Source organism: Gambusia affinis, linkage group LG03 (genome assembly GCF_019740435.1).
Source record: "Gambusia affinis linkage group LG03, SWU_Gaff_1.0, whole genome shotgun sequence".
NCBI lineage: Eukaryota > Metazoa > Chordata > Actinopteri > Cyprinodontiformes > Poeciliidae > Gambusia > Gambusia affinis.
In genome coordinates, this window is record NC_057870.1 from 12,360,723 (window position 1) to 12,381,467 (window position 20,745).

General features: G+C 39.1%; 1 protein-coding gene across 1 annotated transcript in view; it reads right to left on the reverse strand.

Moving 5' to 3' along the window:
* Positions 1–825: 825 nt before the first annotated feature.
* adgrv1 (adhesion G protein-coupled receptor V1) overlaps positions 826–20,745 on the reverse strand; it is a 110,031-nt gene continuing 90,111 nt past the window's right edge. Inside the window, exons 92-95 of the mRNA XM_044111880.1 lie at positions 14,863–14,984; positions 8,003–8,188; positions 4,995–5,172; positions 826–1,460 (exon numbers count right to left, since the gene is read on the reverse strand). Coding sequence (XP_043967815.1) covers positions 1,342–1,460; positions 4,995–5,172; positions 8,003–8,188; positions 14,863–14,984 — 605 coding nt within the window. The 3' untranslated portion in view covers positions 826–1,341. The remainder of the gene's footprint in view (positions 1,461–4,994; positions 5,173–8,002; positions 8,189–14,862; positions 14,985–20,745) is intronic.

The window sequence follows — 20,745 nt, forward strand, 5'->3', positions numbered from 1 at the left end:
AACCTTTTCCTGTTCTCTAGGCTGTCAAACTGCCTCAAATGAGGATTTAAAAAAAAAGAGTTTAATGTGTGTTCAGCAAGATCAATTTATTTCATTGATCTTGGACCACTAAAAATGGCTCTGATTCCTGTGAAGGTAATCTTAGTGCACCATGAGTAGAAGTAAACACTTCTCACTGGTGTCCCTGTCATAAATCTTCCTACCTGCTTCAGTGTAATCTGATCATGACCTTGGACATCTTCCACGGGCCTGGAGTTGCTGTAATTACTGAGGTGCTTTTTCAATGGAGCTATGTGGTCTTTTCTTTTGTTTCCTTCAGAAACAAAACAAAACAAACAAACAAAACAAAAAAACACAAAACATGTTGGTGGGAGGATTAACCTGAGGGAAAACGTAATTTAGTTCGGAAGTCAGAAAATATATTAAAAAAAATATTTGGATATGCAAAGCTGGTAGAGAAACGCTGCCAAAAGTGCTGACCCTTTAAGTGCGATGAAAGATGGTTCTGCTAAATATTGACTCAGGCAGGTTTAACACAAATGTCTCTGATTTTTACTTGTAAAATGTTTTGTCGCTTTCTACCAAAACATACTTTTTCACCGATTCGTGTTTGTCTTTCACATAAATTCTAAGAAAAGACCTCTTAAGTTTGTAGATATAACCTGGAAAAAGTAAAAAAAAAAAAACAACAACAAAAAAACCCCAAGCTCAAGTAATTTAAGGATAATTTACTAAATTTTTTGAGTAAAAAAGTCAACTTTCTCTTTCATGGACTTAAATCAGCTTGAAATCTTAATTTCAAAAAATTTCTACGTTTATGCTTTACACTCCAAAGATGGACAGTCTGTGAAATTCCACCGCAGAGCTCGTCATTTTTCAAAGCCGTCTGTCATGAGTGAGTGACCCCAACTGCATGCTGCTTACGTAATCCTTCAGGAGAGGGACAAAAACCTCCGAGTTGCAAAAATGAGATCAGCATGTCTTCATGTAAAATATGCGCTGCATTATTTATTGACAGTGTTACACAATCTCCATTCTCAGCAGCAGAACTTGTTTTACTTGAGAGGTACAACGATTAATCCGACTCTACAGAAAAAAAACAAAAAAACAAAAAACAAGTCAACAAAATATACATAAAAAAAAGAAACAAACTTTTACAAAATAAATTTAGTACATTTACGTATTTATGTGAACAGAGGTGCAGTAAAAACAATGTACAGTATCAAACACGTATATGAAAATGATTGATTACTTAAAAAACCCCAAAAAAAAACATTTTAGTGCAAAGGTTTTACAATATAAAAATACTGTCTTGTAACGTCTCTGTGTGAAGTGAGAGGGTTAGAGGTGGGTGTCGGCGATGGGGATTCTCCTCAGCTCGACGATCTGGGAGTTGGCAACGCTGCCTCCGTCGTGGCTTCCAGGTATGGACTCGTTATCGCTGATGTTAAGGCCAGTCCCTGAAATAGAGGTGATAAAGTGGATCAAGCAAACCGTGGCTAATTGTGCTTCAGCTGTAGGGATTCTCACAGGTGCCCAATCTATATTATGTTGCGCACAGATTATTTTCGCACGAGTCGGAAAAGCATATGTCTGTGTCATCAGTTTAGCGAGTACCTTTAGTGCCGCTGTGGTGTTACGTAACATGACCCTTATCACTGAGAACACTGTACCTTTACTGTACCTGAGGAGCCATAGCAACACGATGAGAACAGAGCAGACAGATGGACCCTGATTGAGAACAGGAAGGCTCTTTTTATGTCAAACGTAAGTCATGTAGTGGGCCTGCTGGTAAAACATTGACGAACTGAGCGATCAATAAACAGGGCTGGTTTTGACACATGGTGTTGTAAAACCTGTTAAAACAGATTCTGTAATATTAGCTGGAGCTCACCTGGGAAAATAAAGGCTAAATAAATAAGATTTGTAACTAACTCGCAAGGAAGTGTTTTCGTAATAGAATAAAATAAAATAGAATCAATTAAATTTATGAAAAAATGCCAGTTTTATTTACCAAACGTCAACAAATGAAAGGATTGCCTTGATTAGTTTTAAGACTGATTTCTTTGCACTGCAGCACAACATAAACTCTCCGTACCAACGACTGCTCAGGAGAAGAACCAGCCACCCTGCAAGGATAGACAGGTATACATGATGGATGATAATCATAATAGAAAATCAAACTACGTCTTGATAGATTTTTGTATCGATCATTATGCATATCTGCTTCATGAGGAGTGGAGATCCTTTGAGTTGTATCTGCCGTAAAAACCTATTCGATCCTGAACCAGATTATTCTACCCTGAAATGGAGATTGTTTTTTTTAAAACCACAGTTTAAGACCCACTAAAACTTTTTTCTCTTGCCGTGAAAAGGACTAAAACCTGCAACATACAAACTAGACAACAGGCCAATATATCTGGACTGGTTAAATATATATATAGACTGTTTGAACAATGCAATATATATTAAGTCCTTTCATGGACAGAGAGGAGGACTCGTCTGTTTATGAAAAAAACGCTTGTGAGCTTCTGTATGTTTGCACGTTAATGGTTGACTACCAAATGAAGTGTCTGAAGACCCTTATTACAGCTCTGCTTGCTGACCCCTGTCTTGTATTGCCTCGTATATAACCGCGATTAGCAAATTATCTTTCCTGCTGACTGAGCTGCTGAGATGAACTGTAGCTGTACGTTCAGTTTGATTGGGTCGGCTGGTACAGCGACACCGTTAAAGCTGCAGCGTACGACTGGTTCAAACAATAACCTAATTTCTACATAAATCAGCCAATGGCGCGGCTTTGAGCCGTTGAAACCTTGCCTTGTCTACACTGGGAAAAAAAGATTTATAGTGCTGATGTTTTAAAGTCAATCAGTTCTTCTGTAGCACCTGTAAGGTACAACAAAACGCCAGCTTAGGGCAGCATGGACGCCTCGAGAAAAGAAACAGCCCAGAGATAACTGAGTGAAAAACATGAACACGTCTCTGTTTCCTTCAGCACATAACAAACAGGAGGGCAGGAGAGTCAGAGCGTATTTTTCTACTCGCTGTGTAAGACTATCCTCTGACCCTTCTTCACTTATTAACACCCATAGCTCTCTAAAACCCAACACCTGCCAGGAAGGACTTCTAATTTGACTATCTCCATGGTTACAGGTGTCGTTTTCCTGATGTGGGATAGCATGTCTCAAACAAAATAAAACCTCGTTAGTGTATTTCAAAATTATAAAAGAGTGGTCTATGTCTAAAGCAGGTCAACAGAGGGAAAACGCAAACTGATGATGACTGCATAGTTTGTTTTATTTAAGATCAGATTCTCCTCCACAGAATTGAAAACAGTAACTTCAACAAAAGCGGATGAACAGATAAATGTTTAGCAAACAGTCAGATCCTTTCACTGAACGTATCATCTTTGTACATTGATCAAACCCAGTCATCAGTCAGGTAATTAGGCAAACACCTAAAAGCTTTTAGCCTGCTGAAGCCTCAACACTCTTTGGTGTGTGTGCTTAAACTGAGGGAAGAAGACTAAAGACAGCTATGCTTTGCATGTAATCACTGACTCATTACTTTGTTGTTATTCAGTGACTACTTTGCCAATAATTTTAAGGTGAAATTAATTCAAAATTATATTTCAGAGAAATGTCATTAAGGCTGTTAAATAGACACAGTAATTTGTTTTTTCCAAACAACTTGACAAATTTTAAAAATAACTATAATTACAATATTACTTAAAACAATTGTGGTAATAATTCTGTAATCAAGCATTATCTGATGTCCGGAAAGGGCATACCATCCTGTCGTAGAAAACTACAAAAAATAAAGTTTCCCAAGAGCAACGAATTCAAGGTACTATCTGTTGGTAGCCTGTGAGGTTTTCTGTGTCGGAAAGCAAAAGTGATAAAATTGCTCACAATCTGATCTTGAATCTTGTAGATCAGTTCTCAAAACGCAATGAAGAAAAGCATAACAATCCATGATTACTTATTACTTTGTCATTCAGTAAACATTCAGTACTCGGGTACTGTAACATTGGACGTTAAGCCATGCATATTAAAATGAGAATGAATCACCGCCAGTCGGTTTTCAGCCCAGACATTAATATCAACCAGGCAAGAGTGAAGTGCAGAAGAGAAAAACAACCTTTCAGGTGAAACTGGCAGAAACTCTCTGCAACGAGTGACCTTCAAATCCTCAAGCTGCTTATTATTTCAGGTTTGTGAAAAACGCTGCGCTGATAAACCCTGAAAGCATCACAATGATTAAAGCTGTGCTTGTGTTGTAGCTTGATGAGCCCATAGCTCATTAAGCTACTGTTTCCATGGTATCAGAGAAGCATAAACTCAGCCGGTAAAGATCAGAGCTCCTTCTAATAGATTAATTGATGAAACAGACACTGTGTGAAAGACCAGATGGTCATACTAAGATGTTCATGTTTTGGAACCATAATGTTTCATTATGCTGCTCTCATTTAGGCTAAGCTCATGTGGTCTAGGTGATTTTATTTACAAAGGGCATTGGGTTTCTTATTGAACACACTTAGTTAAATGTTTTAATGAAAAAAACAAGTTGTGTTTAAGAGAGGAAATTCTTCAGTGCTTGAGTAACTGTTTCCTGAAGCACATCCAAGTGTTATATAATTCAACACAACATTTTGATCCAGTTTTTTTATGGTTAGCTGTGCTTAATGAGACATTTTCGCTAAACTAATGAGCATAACGCAGGTCCACCTTGATTAAAAACACCAGCAGCTAATCACAGTTAAACTGCTATAAAAATAATCTGGATGGGTCTGACGGCATTTATGGCGACCGAGTCTAAATCAAAGAACCTCGACTGCAAAACCAACAGACAGCCAAAGGATGATGGACTTTAATAAAATATATCCACACCGAGCTCAAAAAGTGTTGGTTTCGACATGGGAGGGTAAAAACTGCAAAGCGTGGACCAGAGCGATTTCAGCAGAACTTCTGACGGTCGGCAATAATCCTCACCAGTTTTTAAGGCGAAGATGAGGTCATCAAAGTCCTGCGACTCCTCGTCTGTGGTGACCAGGTTGGTGTTGATGAAGCTTCCCTCTGTGGTGTACGTCTCCATCACAGGGCTCGGCTTAAACACGCTGGTGGGCTGAATGCTGGTCCGCAGTGAAGATGGCTCCCAGTCTGCTGAAATCTGCAAAGTGTCAACATCGTTTTTATGAAGGCTGTTCTCACCTGACACAAGGAACTCTTAGAAATCCCATAACATTTTATGGGACTATCATAAATGTCTGGAGGCCTCCACCAGAAAACTGAAAGTGGGTTGTAAATAGAGTATTTCAGCAGCTGCGACAGACTGGCGACCTGTCCAGGGTGAAGCCTGCGTCTCGCCCAGAACGTCAGCTGGAGATAGACACCAGCAGCCCTCCTGACCCCACGAGGGACAAGGGTGTAGAGAAAATGAATGGATGGATGGTATTTCAGCAAGAAATGCTCATTTAGATATGTATGTGGCCAATCTAACACATAATAAGCCCTGTTTAATAATCTTTTCAGAGTTAAATCCTATAGAAATTGTGCGTTGAACAGGAGAGGAGAGAAACTAAGCCCCCTAGATTCTGGACCATTTAGAGAGATTGTGCCAGGAGGAAAGTTAAAGTTAATTATCTGTCTTTATGTGCTCCAGGCTGGTAAAGTGTTATAGAGGACTATGAGTCAAAAGACATCAAGGGCTTGGAAGACTTTACAGCAGGTGAACCAATTCTGTGGTTCTGGTCACTTTGCGAGAAAAACATAATGTATTTGCTAAAAAACTGAGTAGAACTACTGAAATAAAATTTTTGTTTGTGATTCCTTTGCTATACTGGAAAGGATGACGTTCATTTAAAGTTTATCATAATAAGTTTAATCAAATACTAGGGCTCTATCCTCTCCATTTCTCTGCACTTTATTTCAACAATTTGCCAGTAGCTGACTAGAGGTCTTCCCTCTAAGTAACTTATTGTTAACTTTGATATTAACTGTGCAGTTTTATCCTCATTTGTAAATTATTTTAGAAAAAGAAAACATCTGCTAAATGTGTAATCATTAAGCATTAATAATTAAGATACATACAGGTGCTACTGACAATGCTGCTTAAAAACAGATTGAAAAAAAATAAATGTTTTCAAATTAAAAATCTTTCAAATTATAGCTATCAATATTTTTCAAAACCTTTACTCTTTCATATTATAAATATGTGTTTAAGTATAAAAACCCCCCATCAAATTTTAACCTTTGGTGGGACGGCAGCAGAGAAAACCCAAGCAGGAGTTTCAGTCACACTATGGCCGCGTCTGTCAACCGCATAATTATGACTGTGATGAGTGAGGGTCATGCAGAGTGCATGCCGGCCGCCACGCGGGGTCAGAGCACGTTCTCGGGGCAACTGGGCTCACTGGGTTTAGGGTTTCAGACTGAGTCCACCCAGCCTGAAAAACGGACATTTCCAGCACAGTAGGGTGAAAAAAAAAGTCTAATGTTTTTTATTTGAAGATTCAGTCATATTTATACGACAACATAGCAAAAGAAGGAATGCATTTTTTTTTTTTTTTTTTTTTTAATGACCAAAGCTTATTTCTGTTTAATCTCCATCAGATGACTGTTTCCATCTTGTTTAACTGTGGTCCTTACAAACGCCTCATATGTCCAGGACTGCGTGCGTACTCGTTGCACAAGCCTGTAAGCCTCGCTGGGTTCTGACCGGTACAGAACCTCCCTGTGAGGTGAATTAAGCACCACCAAGCTCCCCAAATGTGCCATATTCCCCTTCATTAGAGGAAGACTTGCTGGCGCCCATTAGTTGTTTAAATAAGACAATGTGCTAGCCCGTCTTTTAAATTCACTCATAAGACTGTCTTATTGAAGGCTTGTTTGCCTGCTCTGTTATTTTTCTGACCACGTCGTTGCCAAATCTCAGAAGGCCAGCGTGTGCTCTCATGAATAAAACACGATTACGTGAGCGGAGAGAGACTCTGAGAAAGAAAAAAGGGAGGAGAGAGTTCCCAGGAGTCTCATCGTCTCCACGCCACCCCCTATTTTTCACTCCATCTCTCCTTATAGGGTATTCTCTTGGGAAAAGTCGCTGAAGAGTTGCCACAGAAGTGCTGCACGCCTGTGTGAACAGATTGTTTTTACACGGGCTCATGTGCAATGTGCCAGTCTGATACAAAGGTCAGAGGAGGAACCAATGTGGGAGTCAGGAGGACTTACAGACAGACATCCACACGTTACAGCAAGTACAGACTGTAGCGAAATAAGAGGCAACGGGAAGGGAGGCTTTCAGCAAGGAAGTCTGAAATGTTGTTTGTGGAGTCACGTCAAACAATAAGCAAATGGAGCCATGGCAATGAGGGCATGGGAAAAGGAAAGAGATTGGAGAAAATCAACGAGAGAAAATAAAGCAAAATAAGATTTAATCAAACTAAACTGTCTTCCTACATTAAACGAACGTGTGAAATTACTGCGAAGCTTCTGTCAAGCTGCACTTTTATAAAAATTAGATTCATATTCATACCCTAAGAATTAGGGTGATGGCGAGGCAGCCTTCCAGCTTCAAAAGCCTGGAGAAACACCACCAACAATAAATCGTAGGAATAAATAAATATGAGTCCTCATCTAGTCTATTGGCCAGCGTATAAAAATAAAATAAAATAAATAGTGGTGCTAGAGGAGAGGCACTGTTTCTCGTCTCGTTTTTACTCCACGCAAATAAAATTTAATTAGAGGTTCCCATAAAATCGGACCAATTTAAAACTAAAAGAAAAATGGAAAAAGAATGTACTAGAGTGCCAACCAGTCATTTTGTTGGAAAAAAAATAAATAAATCTTAGGGCTTTCTCCTAAACTGGGTAAATTATTCAAATTAGAGGCTAATTTTAATGAATGTGTAAAGTTATAGTATTTAGCTTTTTACGCATTGTTAAAAAGGAGGCCCATACATGTGTGTGTTATCCATTTGAGATGACAGATGAAGGTCTGTTTACCTCTTCCATGGCGCTGATGAGATTCTGGGTTGATTTGCTAATTTCGCCTCCCACAGCTGTTGGTCCCCCGGCTGGAAAGGTCGAATCAGGGCGGTCGTGGCCATTCATCTCCACAGTGTAACTCGCTTTAGTCGGCCAACATAACTGGTTGTGCATGACGAAATACACTGCAAACACATACAAGCCCTGTGAAGCAAAAGGAAGGAAATCAGTATTAGAAAACTGTATTGCATATAATAAACATACACCCTGTTCCAAATTGTGATGCTACATGTTAGCATCACAATCCTATGTTAACATGTAACTCGGTCCGTTAAGATGTTCTTGATTGAAATCGCTTCTGATTTTAGTACATGTGACCCCTTAATGCTGAACATTCAAAGAATGATCGTTCTTTATAATCCATAAAATGTTTAGAAAATCTGCTGTGCATAATAATGTGGATCAGTGCATTTTGAGTTTTTTTATTGTTGAAAAAAAAAAAAGACTGTTCTCATGGGGTAAAATTTGATTTATACTGTAATAGTTAATAGTAATAGTTCGTGACTCGAATATTATACTGACCATCATTTGCATTGACCATTTAAGAAAATCTGAGAAAATATCACTTGCATAATAATTTGGAACACTTTGTAGAGGAAACTTTTCTATCCTAACCATGTTAAAGGGCTACTTCATCCGTGGGTCATGACATCATTGGCATTTGTGTTTCCTCCACTCCCTCGTCATGACCAAAATTTTCTCAGAAACCAACACAGGGCTGGGAATTACAACAAAACGCCAGAACGCCAAATGCCACAAGTATTTCTGGCATTTCGCAACACTCATCAAGATGTGCGGACGGCTGAGAGGGTCACTACATACCAAAACAAACTGTAAACGTGTTTTAGTACACATGCGGCACAAAGACGGAATCTATTTTTAACCACAAAAGTCATGCAAACATGCAGTATGTCAAGCTAAATTTAAAATGTACGCTTTCTGGCTTTCATGGTGAACCAAGTTGTTAATGATCCATCTTAAGCTCAAATCTTAAAATGTGCAGACGGAAAACATGATAAAAAATGTTTAATTTTGCTATTGTACACATCGGCATGGAAAATGAGAAAAAATGTTTTAAGATGGAGTTTTAAGGTATTAAAAATGTAGTGCAACCAGCACAAAAAGTTAGTCTGGAGCTGCGACTTTAGCTCTCCAATAAAGTAATCGACGTCACAGATCTTCCCCGGAGGTCTCTGACACAGAATTAAACTCGACAGAGCCAGTTGCGGTCAATATTACCAGAAAGAAAAAACAATAACCATAGCTGGAAAGTGCTCATTTACGGGAACACTGTGAAACGCTGCACAACAGCAAACAGATGTAAAACACATGAAAGATCTCACAGGTCATCAGTTTAAAAGTTCAAACTTAAAATAAATAAGAAAAAAAAAAAGCTAATCCATGCTGTATAAAGATAACCACTGATTTAACATAATTATCAGAGTAACACACCCTTCAGCTGATTGGATCTTTTTTGTGTTAGAGGATATGTGCAGTGGCCCGTAAAGCAATTGAACTTCTTATACTTTATCCCTTCTGTATAAGAAAATTAACCAACCTTTGTATCATCAAATAAAACATGCTAAACAAAAGCTGCCAGATGTGAACTTAAGTCTGGTAGCACATTAAGTTATGTGGGTGATTATCACAGATCAGCTGCGCGGCCTGAGAACCAGGCTCTACAACCAGAGGCCTGTTACATAACAGTTCCCTGACTGAGAGGAGACTTCAGAGATGCTGAGCAAAGGTCAGAGGACACGGAAGGCGTTTTTTTTTTTCTGTGCTTTTTTTAATATGATAGTAGTATAAAATAGCACAAGAACAAGGATTACCACAGTAATCCCTACATGCTCGAAAAGGAGCAGGAAGAAGTTAGAAACTTGTGAACTCCTACCTCATAAACTCACAATATTTTCAGATGGACTCTCATTAATAAATACAATCAAAAATTAAAATAAACAGGTTAATCAATTTGTCATTTTATTTGGGTTTACATTTGTCTAAGCATATACATCCACACCCACACACACACATGCATTAGCCTCAATTTACATTAGTGCTATCTCTCACACATCTTATATTTCCTTTTAAATTGTATTAAATTTTGTCTTTGTTTTAACTCCTCATTTAACTTGTTCCTTAACTTTTCCCCATGAATTGAAATACAAAAGCTCCTTCTTGTTGTTTGTAAATTACGAATCCTTACGTTTGGAGGAAAATATAAGGAATAGGAATGTAAACATCTGGGGTAGAGAATCATACCTGAATATCATGATGGGTATAAACTATTTATAGAAAGGAAAGTGGAAAAACATTAACTTGTATTTGATGTACAGAGCCTCTTAAGCTACTCACACGTTGCACAAACACATGTGGCTTTTAAAGGGATTAAAAACAAATAACTGCATTTTCTGTTCAGCCCCCTTGAATCAGTTCTTTGCAGATCCCCATTTGGCTGCAATTCAGTCTTCTGTGGCATGTCTCTAACAGCTTCGCTCATTCCTCTATCCAAAATACCTCACGTCCAATTAAATTGGACAGAGGGCGTGTCTATAAATTAGTTTTTAAGCCACAAATTCTCAGTACCATTAGAGTTGACCAACTTCCCTGCTCCAGCTCCAAGAAGCCTCCCCACAGCAGGCACCAACATGTGGGGAGGGAACACACGTAATAGTTGCAAGATGTATCATGCAACTATTACTATTCCCAGTAATAGTTGCATGTGATGAGTTGAGTTAATTTTTTTCCACTGTTTAGTTTTAGATTTAAGAAGTTCACAACTAATAGTTGTTCCTGGTAGATTCGTTCGCCTAAGTTGTGGATTTGTGGAGCTCTTTTTGCTCCCCTTCTCTCCTTGTTCTCCCAGTTTAGGCGGATGGTCTGGAGATCTTAGACGGTTTGGAAGCTTTTCCTAATTTTGTGATGAAGTTCACACAGTGAGATGTTTAATGCTTTTGTCAATGTTTCATAACCTGCCACTGCTTTAAACCTCAGAGTGCTTCATAGAACATCAGAATTTAAATTATATTAAAATATACAGATACAAACTTTATTTAGTAAGTAGGCAATTGGCTGCAATTGAAATCTTTTAAGAGTATTAGAGTAAAAGACGACTGAACACAAATTCTCTTTTCAGATTTATGTTTGTTAAAATGTATCATTTTCCATTCACATCACAGTTATGCCTTGCCTTCTGTTTCTATTTAATAAAACAGCAATAACATACAATAAAGTTTGTGTTTGTAATGTGACAAAACCTTACAAAAGTTCAAGAGGCACTATAAAAAAACAAACAAACAAAAAAACAATACACCTTTACTGCACTTGTTGATGCAGCATTACTCTACCTGACCTCTTAAAGTGATTATGATGGATATGAAACATTTTATATTATCAAAAAAGAAAAAGAATCACTTCCTTTAAATCTTGTATGGCTCTGACACGTCAGTGATTTTTTTCCTAAAAAATTTCCACACACATATCAGGTATCCTATTCTTAGATAAAGATTAAATAAAGAAAGTGCGGGTTGGTCATAAATCATTATGAAAACCGTTACCGTTTCTTCGTTGTTGATATTCTTGACGGCTGCTGACATAACGAGGAAAGGTTTATAGGCAGAGCGAGGACATTATGAGGGGCGCTGCTGTGGAAATTTGATTATCTCCTTCTAATTCAGCCTGGTGAAGCACAGATGTACGTTTGAAAAAACAGGGCGGATGGAGGGAGGAAAAGCTGCAGCCTTTAGATTTAAAGGTCAGTTATTTTCGGCGTAACGTTGAATGCGATTAGCTGCTCAGACCAGTTCCGTTAACTATGCAGCTGGAAACCAGTACCCGTTTTTACGGCGTTCAGTAAACGCAGAGCTCTGGATACTCTGCAGCACAAATGCACACACATGCACAGCTGTAACATCTGCAACTGTTTAATAATGTTCCGTAATTAGCAGCAGGGAGGTGTGCTTTACAGCTACATGAAGTAAATATGGAAAATTCTTCGAATGGAAAGTTCACGGCATGAAGAAAACAAGAACCACTCTGCAACACCTTGCAGCTGTGACCAACACTCTAATAACTTCCAACCACACAATGGAAACGAAAACCTGAAAAAAAAAATACAGAAAAAAAAAAAGCTGAGGTTGTGAGTTTAGAAGCAGAAAGTTGAACCACAATGCTGCCAGAGAGTTGTGATAACGTAGTCTGCATGTAGCAGACTTGTCTGAAGATGTATCATTTACATAAATGTAAAGAGATATACTCACCCTTGCTTGTGAATTGTAATTTTATTATGTACTTGGTCACTCTGAGCAGAATTTTCTATGCAAACAAACATTAGTCTTTACTACCATAAGCAAATTTTCTACCTACGTTTTTTTCTCTTTCAGTCTGTAATATCTCCCACTGTCACAAACTTTACCAGTGCCCCCCTACAGCTGCATGAATTAAGACATCTCCAGAGAATACACATACACTCAAAGCCACAAAATACCGATTACAGCCTTTTCTCTCACAATTCAGCAGCATCTCAACAAAGTCCCGCGCTCACGTTCTTTTTAATCAATATCTTCAGTCACTCGGTTTAGCTTTGGGGCTTTTCGCCGTCTCCTACTTTTACAAATCCCTGTTTGTTCCTGTGTCAAACTTCGGCAGCCCAGCACTTTGAAGCTGCACATTTGATGAAAACCAATCTTCAACTACAGGAAGTGCATGTTTTTATTTCCTTTCACAGAAGAGAGGTTGCCCGCATATTGATCCTAGAGGTTGACCTGGCTGAAGCGAAGGGCAATCTGAATCTAAAGGGAATCTATTAAACTGCGACGAACCTTTTAAATTGTTTTATCCTCCTTGCAGCTTTTGTGCTAGAGTGTCCCTGAGTGCATCCAACTCTCACTGGCAGGAAGAATGAAGGTGGAAAATGAAGAAGCTTCTGGTGGCTTTAATCAAACGCAGCAGACAGGTCAGGGATAAAGTTGTGGAGATGTTTAGAGCAGGGTCACGTTACTAAACTGTCTAAAGCTTTAAGCATCTCATGGAAAGCTGTTGAATTCATCAATCAAAAACCAGAAGAGTATCACATTTTATCCTATGAGTACAACATTTTGAAATTTACAGAACAGGTTACTGCTTTCTCCTTTCCTAAAAGAATAACAGCTCAATCCCAGCTTCTTTGTATGTCAGCTGAATCAGATTCTGTATTTGATACCTGTCCACTTCAGGACTGAAATTAAAGTGCTCTATTGTAACACCTTAACAATGACGTCTACAGTGTCAATGCCACACATCACTGTGGATTTTAAGGTGCTGATCATATTTGTTTTTTGGCCTGTATGTCCTTCACTCTCTCAACTCTTACACTGATATGAGAAAGGAGAGAAAAAGGCATCTTTTGCTTTTTACAACCTTTGAGCTGTGGAAATGTTTTCCTTAAGACCTCAGAGCAGCTGACATTTTGGATGTTTCTGAAAGCAATTATTTAGTCTATAGCTATGTCACATCTCTTATGGTTAATTATTTTTATTTCAAAGTTGGTTATTACATATTTAAAGACTGTTTTTATTAGCTGTTTTTGCCATATTACTGTTCATTTTTAATAATACATACAGATACACATACATGAGCTGATGATGATGATGTGAACTGATCAAACTATCCACATGAGGTCACAGAGCCAAACAAAACTTTCCTGAGCTCACAAACAAACGCGAAGTGCGACACTGACTGTTGGCGCTGACATCATCTCGTCTTCCTAGTCACTGTGCCAACAGGACCAGTTTATTTCGTTCAACGCTGTTGCCTTTAGCGTGTGAATGCCACATATCACCGTGGGTTACCACAGACCTGTGACTGCGCACTTTATGGCTAAAAAGTGGCCAAGAGTCTTTGGCAGACAAATATATATATATATATAAAAACCCTACTACTGACACTAAAAAATGTGAGAGCAGAGCAGAATGAGCAAACTCTTAAATAGTTAATTGCTCATCTAGAAAGGCTGCTTACTAAATCTATAGCACTTAAAATTAATTTAGTAAAGAATAAAGGGTATAATCTCACTCATTTTAGTGGTTTCAACTAAATACTGCTAATTCTCTAAGTTACCTGGATTTTTTTTCTAAAATAAATCTAGAAAATAGTAGTGGTAAACATACTGTATGTGCTCAAGAGAAGCTAAAATGAGTATTTATTATGTTTTTACTTTTAGAGTAATATAAGCTTTTCATGCAAAAACAATGTATACATTTAAAAATAATATTACTACCCACTCTGACTTGCACATACACTCACATAAAAGTCAACAATACATAGCGTGATCATAGCAATTCACTGTGAATGGAAAAATGATGCTATTGCACTATTAGTTTTCACCAGATTTTTTTTTTTTTTTTTTTTCCTACCACATTGCTGCCAAACCTGGTGTCACATCTGCAGACGTTTCCTAGGGGAGGTTTTTGCCCCTCCACCATTCACTTTTACGTTTTTCAGCTTTAGGCCAAAATTAAGTGACAATAATCTTTCATTTTCTAAGAATCAGAGTAAAGAACAGCATCAGAGTAAAGTCTGGACAGATATGAAGATATGATACCCCATAGTCCTTATTTCCACCGTACTCCTGAGGCAAAATGAAAGAAAGACACATTTTAGGTAGAAAACCAGTGCTTTTGGTTGGCTCTTCCCCTCTTTACGTTTGCATGACCTTGCTTTTAAATTGTGGGAAGCACAACTGTTGACAGAAACTTTTATGATACCAGGCTGCCAGTGGGTGGTTTTTGTAATCAGCAATCAGCGGGTCGGCAAATAATGAAAGGAGCAAGTGGTCTTACCAGCAGGCAGTTAAAGATGACGTAGAGGATGAGGAGCCACAGGTATCTGTAGCCCATGTGGAGTCCCGCCCACAACCAGACCAGCGAGATGAGCAGAAACAAGTAAAGGACCAGCGGCACCTCTGGAGCACAGAAGAAAAAGCAAAATAAGATTTTAAAACATCATCTGTTAAAAACAACTACAGCCAAAAACCTAGAGGACCACATGTGTCTTTTTGTTTTAAAGAGACTTAATGTCCGCCTGAACTGCTCTTTGGCTGGATTCCAGGATTTCAGTCATAGTGTGGATAAGCAGGCCAGTGCAGATTTGAAATTTAAGTGAAAAGGATGTGGCATAAAGTAGATAAACCATGTGGATCCAGACTAAAGCCTCAAACACTGAAGCAGACATGCAGTGAGTGACCTTGAATGACCCCCGCCGCACAAAGACCTGCCTCTTCACACTTCTACGCTCTGCTGCTGTACTCAGTCAGCGCCTCAAGTGTTGAGCCTTATGTCATCACCAATATGGATGAGGGACAGAAAAGTGGATATACTGGTCTTTTGTAAAATGGTTTTGATTATTAAGAAATGTATTTTTTTTTAAATCCTGGTGAAAATTCAACAACAGGTACATTAAGCCCGCAGACCTGAATAGAGTGGATGTGACGTAAGTAGCCTAACTGAACTCGCCTGCTGTAACAGGCACTGTTAACAGATGACCTATAAATGTGAAAGGCGTGACACTTCCTGCAACTTCCAAACAGCACCTAGAAAGCCCACGCACATGTGTGAAATACAGTATATGCCATAAAAGCAAACATGTGACCACATGGCTCAAGGACTTCCTGTCTGCATAATAGCAAACATACACAGAGGTTCTGCCTGCCTGAAAGGGTTTTCCGTGTTTCTAGGATTAAATGAAACTAGAAGTTCAACCTGTTTCCGAAAAGGTTTCACTCAAAGCTTTTTATTTATTTATTTTCTTTAGAAACTTGGGTCTTATTTTGATGCTTTAAAGCAGTTTGCCACTACTAAGATGATAAAGATGAATTCAGTTGTTAAGGAGAGGACATGAGCACTTAATCTACATCTTGTATTAATAACTCTTTTTGATTCATCACTGGAAAGTTCCAGATAAAATCCCCAGAGAGGCCCAGGAGACTTGAGTGAACGTAAGCTCTACCCAAGTCTGATTGCCTTATTAGGAAATATTGTTCCTATCAGCTTTTGGACCGAGACACTTCTGTCACTTTAATAAAGTGAAAAAATACACTACAAGTGATTATCCTCCTGACCTACCACAAGCAGTTTTCATATCTGATCCACATGGAAGCACTGCAACTTGAAAAAGTATTCATACCCTTGAATGTTCTTACAATATGTCACAGTACAACCATAAGCGTCTGTTTATTTTTGTGAATTTTATTGAGAGCACTTCTCTCCCTAGATGTGCAACGCTCGCAGAGACACAACAATAAAGATTTGCACCATAATTGCATTGCAAAGAAGTTTTCGAAGACATTTACCTTGGGAGCCTCAGTGCATGCACAACTCACTTTTCAGATGTTTGTATGCAAATAAAACTAGAAAACTATGTTTACCTTTTCCATGTTTGGAGGGTATGCATGCTATTTCAAGGCTCTGCATCTTTCATGACTATGTGGGGCACATTGGATGATACTTTAATCCATCTTACCTTGTCAAAGAAAAGCAAGAATTAAAAAAAAGAAAAATCTGGTTCTAAAACCATCTTTGAATCCTGTGGAGTAACCCCACATAAAACTACTATGCTGACTCAGCTTAGCTGTAGCTTGCTGCTATGTAGGACACCGTGTCCAGTAGAGTCCACTTCACTTCACAAGTAGGATGGAAACACAGGGCACAGGTTTGCACAAAAAGCCCTCACTTAGGTGCCACTTCCTTGGTTTTGTCATTTCCACTCTGCTGCAGTGTCTGCTTCTTTTTCTCAGACTTATTCCTAAATCCCGCCTGCTGCCTTCATTGGAGACATATTTCCTTTAAGCCTTCCTCCCGAAACACTGATCATTGTTAATAAAGTTTCTGTGGTCTTGATTCTTATCAGAACAGTACTAGAAGACAGCTTGAAGACATCTGCCTCTTTAGATATTTATACTGCTTCCAGCAGCACATACTGTTCCTATCTGATTTGCTCTCTTTCTTCCACTCAGGCACATCTGTCTGCTTCTCCTCTCTAACCAGTTTGATTTTTCCAACCATGTAAGCACATTCCACTCTCTGGACGAGACAGAGCTCCCACAGTAAGAGCAGGTTCCCAGAGCCAAAAGCAGACTGACTGCAAAATGCTGACTGGCAGTTTGACTGGATACCATCAAGACTGAGGAAAAACAAAACAAAACAAAAAAACAGTATATGAGCACAAGACGAAAAGCCAGCTGAATATATGCATCTTCCTATGAAGGTTTGTGTTTCTTTTGTTTGTTTGGATGAGGGAGCCACTCTTCTCCACAATGTCCAGTTTACAGTTTGCATATTAGCACGGTGTCTTGGTTTGAAAAGACAAACCAGAAAATACTTGAGAAAGCTTTCAGCGGTGACTCGAAGGGGTCAGCAGCTGTAGCAACAGTGAACTGCAAAGAGGACGTGGTGATAAGATAATGTCACAACATCTGCAGCATTAGAATTAAGAAATAGTTTTTAAAAACAGATGATGTAAGAGTTTCGCACTGTAAACATAGGCCTGGGTTGCTGATAAAGTAACTGGATAGACTAAGACCGAGGGCAAAACTATTCATAACCCTTGAATCAATACACCAAGTAGGGCAAACACGTGGGAGGGAGAGTTCTGGTTAGACAAAACCTAAATTTGACTTTTTGCCCTAAATGCCAAATGCTGTATGTGGTGGAAACAAAACTCTCCATGTGACGCAGAACACATCACTCCCCAGGTGAAACATGGCGATGGCAGCATAATGTTGAGGTAGGGTGACCAGATTTGGGTTTCTGAAAAGGAGGACACTTCTGTTTTTGTTGGCGGGGGTGGGGGATGTGTGTGTGTGCGTGTGTGTGTGTGTAGAATCGGCGAACACACATGCGCCAACGGGGGTGGGGGGTAGAATCGGCGGACACGCATGTGCTACTGATTTCTTTGCCATACAAAGAAACCTGGAATGGAGTAGTGGAACGGAGTGGCAATGTAATCACAATGCACTGTAAGCTATGTAATGTGTTTTGAGGCAGTTGACCAAAATCCCGGACGATTTTGAAATTCCCCCCGGACATTTTTTTAGGTCTGAAAAGTAGGACATGTCCAGGAAAAAGAGGACGTCTGGTCACCCTATGTTGAGGTGATTCGACAAAGAAATGATGGCTACATCAGAAATGACCAACACTGTTTTTTTTTTTTACAAACCACAAAAACCTTCACTTCACACTTCGGTGCTATTTCATGTTGGTCTCTCATAAAATCCTGATGAAATGAATTCAAGTTTCTGTTTGTTGTTAACGTTCAAAAGGTAAGTTCAGGTAAAGTACGCTCACTAGGCACGGTAAACAATAAAACACTTTGCAATAAAACCTTATCCATCACATGCATTTGTTGATTCCTGCTCTGGCCAATCAATGACTGAGCTGCATGTGTTCATGGAGCAAGTGGTGCTGTAAAAAGCTTTTATCAAGAAGAACATCAAGTCTCATAAACACTCCTCGTGGTTTGAGTTGGGCTGCGATAAGGGTTGTCAGATGACATTTTGACACCCCTAATTTCAAGTTCAGTTTGCTTCTCTTTCATTGACAAGCACTGCATCAGGCACAGTGGGATAGTTCCAGTCATTCTCTAATAGGTACATGTTTACAAGTGGTACGCAGCGTGCTCAAGCAGACGCTGGCCTGGTCCTGCTGACGTCAGTAGTCCTGCTATATTTCACATAGTCCTGTGAGTTTAACATGTGGGCTTCTCACACTCCTGCGCCAGTAGAAAGATTAGACCTCGACTTATCACACCGGCTGTTTGCTGTGGTGAGGATTTTGAAAATTGTGACCTTAATATGCACTGTCCGCGACAAGAGTCCTACAAATTCAACAGCTAATTAGAAACGTCAAGGTAGGACTTGAATTTCAAAATGAATGTGTGCGAGCGATAAATAGCTTCTCATTTAACACTAACTACTGATAAATGATAACAGAAAGAACCGTCAACTATGTTCGATGGTCACAGTAGGAGAAAGAGAGATAAATTCAAATTAGGAGTTTCAAGACTGCTTCATATCGACGGTCGGAAACCTGTCAGGGCTCTCAAAAATGAGCAGCATTTTGTTGAATATGTGTGCGCATACGTGACCCTCAGCCTGGGGTGTTTTGGCATGGAGTTTGCATGTTATGTGAGTTATCTTTAGGGAGTCTACCTTTGTGCCACGATCCAAAAACATGACTGCCCTCAGGTATATGTGAGTGCATGCTTGGTTGTTTGTGCTGTGACCTCTGGTGATGAAGCAACAACAGGAAACAATGAACAACGGATGGCCGGATGTTCCCACGTCTTGTGTATTATAATTTTTAAAAGTTGTTTTGGACTTTGGACATTTGTGAGAGAGTCCGTGGGCACCACTGATTATATTGCATGAAACACCAATAAATAAAAACGAAATGGGAAACACTATATTTAGTGTGGAAGCTTTATGGATGGTCATGTATTCCTGTGTGCAAACAGGATTCTGTTGAGTCATTATGTTTCCAGATAACAGATTGAAGGTAGAGTCAACACGGTTGATTCCTCTAAACTTTGATCAGTCAGTGCTGCCAAGATTTCGTGCCTTCAACTAACACGAATACAATTTAAACTCATAGCTGAGCTGTACGGTGGTGCAATTATGGAAAACAGTTCTTGGATTCAGGTTTGACCAAGGCTTTTCTGTTAGTTTGTATGTTTTCTCTGGCTACACTGGTTTAATTCAGCAATCCCAATAACCTGTTTGTTAGGTTAATTGGAGATCCTAATTTGATTTTAGGTATAAATATGCCAGATACAGTATGCTGTCCCAAGGGTGGACTGGCAACTTGCCCAGGTTTGTACTCTCCACTAACTCATTCACTGACCCTTTGTGACCCTGAGCAGGAACAAGCTGGTATAAACAATGAATATGGGATGCCAAACACCAGTCCTTGAGAGTCAAAGTCCTGCAACCTAAATCCAATGACTGAATCGCCTCCATATGCACTCAAAGCCCTGCTAATGACCGAATTACGTGATTCATGTGTGTTGATGCAGAGACGGATCTAAAAGTAGCTGAACTCTGGCACCTCTAGGACAGCAGAGTCTGCACCTGTCCGGCGGATGGATGGATGATGTTTGAACTCAGTACTGGACAGAATATTTTCTCATTGTGTGAGTGTAGCTTTCAGTTTTAGGGAAACAGCGTACAGAGCAAAATGCATTAAGTCAGATTTGGTTTGTCACTGAAGGGCTGTGACTGAGCAAAAAGCAACTAAATAGTGCTGATTGTCACTGATAACAACCTGAATGATGAGAGACTGAAGATGTTTGGCTTGGATCTTCATGAGTGGGCAAAATGACTGACTGCGCTGAGTAAATAGCTCTGATTCACACCTCTACCACTTCAACTGAGAGTTATTTCTATCCAAACAACACAACGTAATTGTGTATAAGTTCAAGAGTGTTTGTACAAATCTTGGTACATTATTATAGTAAGAGCATTTACCACTTGTAGTTAAAAGGGATTTCAAGTGGTATCCTTAGCCAAATAGATGTGATAAGTGAACATATACAAGTTGCATTGTTTCACTCACAATAACATGGTTTTTAGTGTTTTTTTACATTACATTTCTGAATACAAGTAAGATAAGTTAGGAAAAATAGTCATCCTAGTATGAAAACGGCCTTAACCATAAAGCCAAACAATTTTT